Source organism: Stegastes partitus, unplaced genomic scaffold, assembly GCF_000690725.1.
Source record: "Stegastes partitus isolate 25-593 unplaced genomic scaffold, Stegastes_partitus-1.0.2 Scaffold19, whole genome shotgun sequence".
Lineage (NCBI taxonomy): Eukaryota > Metazoa > Chordata > Actinopteri > Pomacentridae > Stegastes > Stegastes partitus.
The window spans coordinates 1,122,072-1,126,962 of record NW_007577750.1 but is presented as its reverse complement, the minus strand read 5'-3'; the positions used below and the strand labels follow the sequence as shown (position 1 = coordinate 1,126,962).

General features: G+C 42.7%; 1 protein-coding gene and 2 long non-coding RNA genes across 4 annotated transcripts in view; 2 read left to right on the top strand and 1 right to left on the bottom strand.

Annotated features, from left to right (window-relative positions):
* LOC103365469 (uncharacterized) overlaps nucleotides 1–1,179 on the top strand; it is a 1,888-nt gene extending 709 nt beyond the window's left edge. Inside the window, exon 2 of the long non-coding RNA XR_520610.1 lies at nucleotides 104–1,179. This is a non-coding gene — a long non-coding RNA (uncharacterized LOC103365469). The remainder of the gene's footprint in view (nucleotides 1–103) is intronic.
* Nucleotides 1,180–1,723: 544 nt separating this feature from the next.
* LOC103365449 (uncharacterized) lies at nucleotides 1,724–2,665 on the bottom strand. The gene is made up of 2 exons (XR_520608.1): nucleotides 2,581–2,665; nucleotides 1,724–2,439 (listed from the first exon to the last, which is right to left on the bottom strand). It is a non-coding gene; the product is annotated as an uncharacterized LOC103365449 (long non-coding RNA).
* cbfa2t3 (CBFA2/RUNX1 partner transcriptional co-repressor 3) overlaps nucleotides 2,435–4,891 on the top strand; it is a 46,448-nt gene continuing 43,991 nt past the window's right edge. For both annotated transcript variants that reach the window (XM_008292905.1, XM_008292894.1), the window contains exon 1: nucleotides 2,435–3,397. In XM_008292905.1, the coding sequence (XP_008291127.1) occupies nucleotides 3,193–3,397 (205 nt within the window). In that variant the 5' untranslated portion in view covers nucleotides 2,435–3,192. The remainder of the gene's footprint in view (nucleotides 3,398–4,891) is intronic.

Sequence of the window (4,891 nt, the reverse complement as noted above, 5' to 3'; positions counted from 1 at the left end):
TCTTGTCCATTCACGAGTCAGTGTGTTACTAATTTTTACCCCCTTCCTTTTCTGACTTTCTGACACTTACTAACTTATTTTTCCTTTATATCTCATTGTATAGTATTGGCAAATCTGTGAAGAGCATCCATTCTCAAGCTGTCATATCACCTCCTGGCTCTCACAGCACTACATATCCTGCAGTAAGCATCTGTTTTTGTTTTAATTTTGCGAACTACTGTGCTTACAGGACTCTTCCACTAAACCCCTAAAAAAAATTCCATGCCAAAATGTAATCAGTTGCTCAGGGAAATCCGCTCCTAAATGAACTGTAATTGAAATGCACTTTGATTTCACTATTATTGACTTTAATATAAAATGAATGCTCTACATATGAACTTGTAAATGTGGGAAATCCCAATGGTTTAACTGGTAAAAAAAAAAATGTAAAAAACACCTACATTTCCTGAGCTGTGCACACTGTGGGTTTATAGCGAAATCACAACTCTCTCTCTCTATATGTCTTTGTCCACCCCCCGCCTCCCCTCTATGCCCAAAGATGGCGAAAGCAACATGAGTTTCTCTCACTTCCTCTCCTCTGATGACCATCTGTGTGTTGGTTTCAGCCAGGCGCTTGGCACATCTGTGTACTCACATCCCCTCTCACTTCTCTCATCCTCACACTACTTACCCCAACAAAAACGTGTGGCATTGTGTGTGTGTGTGTGTGTGTGTGTGTGTGTGTGTGCAGCAGTGAGGAGTATTTGTTGTCACATGCGCACAGACCACTCCATCAGGGTTTGGGTTTAATGAGTCCTGGGGGGTCAGAGGTCAAGGAGGTGACGGCTACAATGTGGCTAGGGTTTCACATGAGAGCCACTTTCAGCTGTTCCAGCTTAGTGAAGTTTACTGTGGCATCTTTGATTCCAAATGTGTGACAGCAATGTGTCAGCATATGTCTTTTCCCGGAACAGGCAAAGTCCTACATGTTGTCACCCATGTGGTGGAGTGTAATGGGAGATGGAAATTTACATGACAAGTGTCATTGAAAACCTGCCATGACATGATCTTTTATCAAACTGATCACACAAAATTGATAAAACATGCATGCTCAATGGACAAGACATTACACAGCAAATTTTATTTCATAACCATGAATAGTATACTGTTTATCAAAATGAAATGACTTCTTCAAAGAAACTACCTTGTTCCCTAATTCTTGTGCATATCATTGGAAAATTCTTCAAGGGGAAAACCCTCAGTTTATCCAGAATGCATGAAAAGAGAAGTAAACATGAAGTTAGTGAGAATCTACATCAAACTTGTGGAGATGTGAATTCTGGTAATGATTTGTCAAAAAACATATATGACTAAGTTTTTAATGCTGAGAAGGTTTTTCAATTTTGTTGCAGAAGACAGCTTTGGTTTTTTCTTGTGGTTTGCCACTATTAGTGTTGATATTTATTTATTTTTTTTATCTATGTATTTAATTCTGAAATAAGAATTTTACAAAAAGCGCATCATGGTCAATAAGTGGGCAAGCCAGGTTGAATTAATGGCCAGCTTTGCAGTGTGGCTGTTTTAGCTAATTGTTTTGAATTTTCAGCTTTCGGGTATCGTAAAAGATTGAGCGTAACAGATTTAATCTTTTGTACTAAATAAAAACTCAAGATAAATATTTTCACAAAGAAAATTTGAACAAGCTTCCTGTCCAATATAAATGGCTGAGAGTCAAAGAAACTGATGAAATCAAACAAATATGTTTAATCTGTAGCCAAAGCATCTTCATCGTTCCAACAATTGACACAGCACAGAAGGTACTTTTTCTAACATTGTTCTACTGGTTTCCTGAAATTTTAAACTGACAAGTTTGAAACACAGTTTATTGCAATGGAATTGTATGCACAGGGTCATTTGAAATAGATGACATAACAGTACGTGAGAAGATTTACATCATATTATTGCTGTGATTAGCTTCTGTGTAGATTTTGGCCAACTTGCACATGCAATCGACATTTATTGTCATTCCTTTGTTCAACTCCAACGCCATTGACTAGAGATCTCATTCGCTGTGCCGCTTGTTGCACTTTTTTGTGAACTGTCATGCAAAAACAAACAAAACAAACAAAAGACAGTAAAATACAAAAAGCCTACATACAGTTAGCTTGACATCAGGAGACAAGTTACAATCACATAAACCCAAAAGGATGAACAGGAAGGATGTGTTTGAGGATATTGGACAACAGAAAGCCTCAATATGGCCAGTAGGCAAGGTGCACAGAAGCAAAAGAGGGGCAACCTAGAACAGAGGATGCGAGAAGGGAAGGAGTGGCTGTTGGCCGACACAGCTGGTTCCTGACAGAGGAAGCCCAGACGGAGGCCTGGGTCCTGCTGCCTGCTGCTGTCTGCTGCTATCACCGCAAGCAACATTGCTGCCTGGCCTCCCCAGGGCCTGCAGCCCTGCAACACAGGAAAAAAAAACTGTAACATACTTCTCTTTTGAGCTGCGGCGGCGGCAGGCAGGGCAGGAGGAGGGTTCAGATGAGCGCACAACCCCTCAACCAGAGCCACAAGACAAGCTGACCTGCCACTGACACTCACTCACACATGCACCCTTGATTGCCTCCAACGCACTCTGCTGGAAAGGCGAGAAGAGATATCAAGAAGACTGGGCCTAGTGAAAAGAAGAAAGAACAGGAGATTTCCATGCAAGATGTGCCATGTTTTCTTAAAGGGGGCTGCTGAAGAGACTTATGGCTTTAGCAGAGAGACTTGTGGGTATTAACATCCAACCATCATACATATTTCTGATGCAAAGTGAAGAAAAAACATCACAAGATTCCAGGAACAATACAACCAAGATAGAAGACTTCAGTGGGGATGTGAAAGGAAGACGAATGAATACCTCTGGCTGTTTCTTCTCATTTTACCATTTGGAACTTTAAGTGCAGCTACGTCCTTGTCCTTGGATGGCAGTTCAGTGGGTCACATAATGATCTACTGGGGCCTCAGAGGCAAAGTTGGCAAAAAAAATCTGATCAAAAACATGGAAAGCCTGAAGCATACTTAATGATAGACAGCCTTCAGCAGGAAAACCTAAAAGTTTACAGTGAATTTTAGATCCAACTACCCTGTTGCTGCTACCCTTCTTGAACCTCCAGAATTTTATGCAGTGTGTCTCTTAAGCTACAAGTCCTTCACCTCACAAAGAACATGTCCGCTGAGGTCACTTTGGAGCGCCAGAAGAAGACCGACCCGAGAGCCAAGCCCACGTCTGCTCCAGCGGTCCCTCCGCGTGTCCCCACGGTCGCCCTGATCAGTCACAGAGAGCTGAGGGATAAACATGCTGCCCACAGACTCCAGCCCAGGAGCCTCGATCACAACCTGGCAGCCAGCAGCCATTACAGATGTAGCGAAGGTAGGAGCTTGTGATCTTGCAGGACCTGTTTTTATGAAATCTTTTGGCAGTGTGTTGACCGTGATGAGTGATGGAGGGTCCCGCAGCTGTCAGGTCTGCTCATTAAGTAGACGTGATTGACAGATAATCAGTTTGTGTTGACTTTGCTCCGCGTGCTGTAAGGGCAATGTGAGGTTTCTTCATCTCACTGGTAGACCTGTTATTGAATGACTGAAGCAAGGGGTTTTAAGGTTAGGATGACATCAAGCAATATCATCTTAATGGCTTCTTCTTGGCTGGAATTATTTTGTTGTGAATTTCACAAATTCAAGATAGAATTAAATCATGGCATCAGGCTTAAATTGCCCTCTAACTGCATTTATTTATTTTTTTCCTCAACAGCATGCGCTTATTGTCATGTCTTCATATGGGCTGTCAAGCGCAAATAAACCTGTCATTATTGTTAACAAGCCCAGTGGAGCGCATTTGTCCTGTGGCACTGGATAGAAAGGGAAAGAGGTTTTTAGAGCATTGGGTGGGTGGGGGGGTCTTCCTCTGGGCTTTCCCCATACAGCTGCAGGGAACAGTGCAAGATTTTGGAGTTTCAGTGTTCAGCTTCAATGGCTTCATAATACACACGCAGGTCAATAAGGGTGAATGACAGAAGGAAAACTTTAAGGGAGTATTTTGCAGGTAGATGAGGGATACTTAAAAGACATCCAGGCGGAGAAAAAAAAGGGAAATAATGTAATTGATTCATAAAGAAGTGAAAACACTGAAGCAGTGCCTTTAGGTAAAAATTAAAACCTTCGCTTAAATCAGCAAAGGGTTTGAGGAGAGAGATGCATTAAGAATCAGACATTAAAAGCCTAATTTTATAGACTCTAAATATGTAGAAATGGTAAGCCAGTGTGAGGACTAATACCCAACGTAGTGAATTACCTGCAGCGCATACCGTCTCTCGGCAGTAATGAGCTTTGTGAACGTTGCAGAGATAAGGCCTCCATAATTAGGCTTAGTCATAAGCAACCCCCCTGTAATTCTGTGATAAAAACCCAGTAGAACTCTGACGTTGACGCTCCAACCCATTCATCACAGATAAACACACGCATATGTATACGTTGAGGAAATCAAAATGTGCCATTGAGAAGTGTAAACACAGCTCTTTGTCTCAAGTAGTTTACCTGATGTAAGTGTTTGTGTGTGTGTGTGTGTGTGGGGGGGGGGACAGTCCAGCAATATGTTCACACTGTATGGAGAGGCAGCAGTAAAAGTGCGTGTCGGTGCATGTGCATGTGAGTGTTTGCGTATGTGTGTGTGAGGTGTTGCGAGCCACAGCATAGGCTTCCTGTGAGGGAGCAGATGTCGCAGAGCTCAGGCACAGCTGCGACGGGCGATAACCGCGGTGGCAAGAATATGTCGGCACGCTGGCTCTTCTCCCTGGGTCTTATCAGTCGCACACAGCATACGGACACACACACACACACACACACACACACACACACACACACGCAC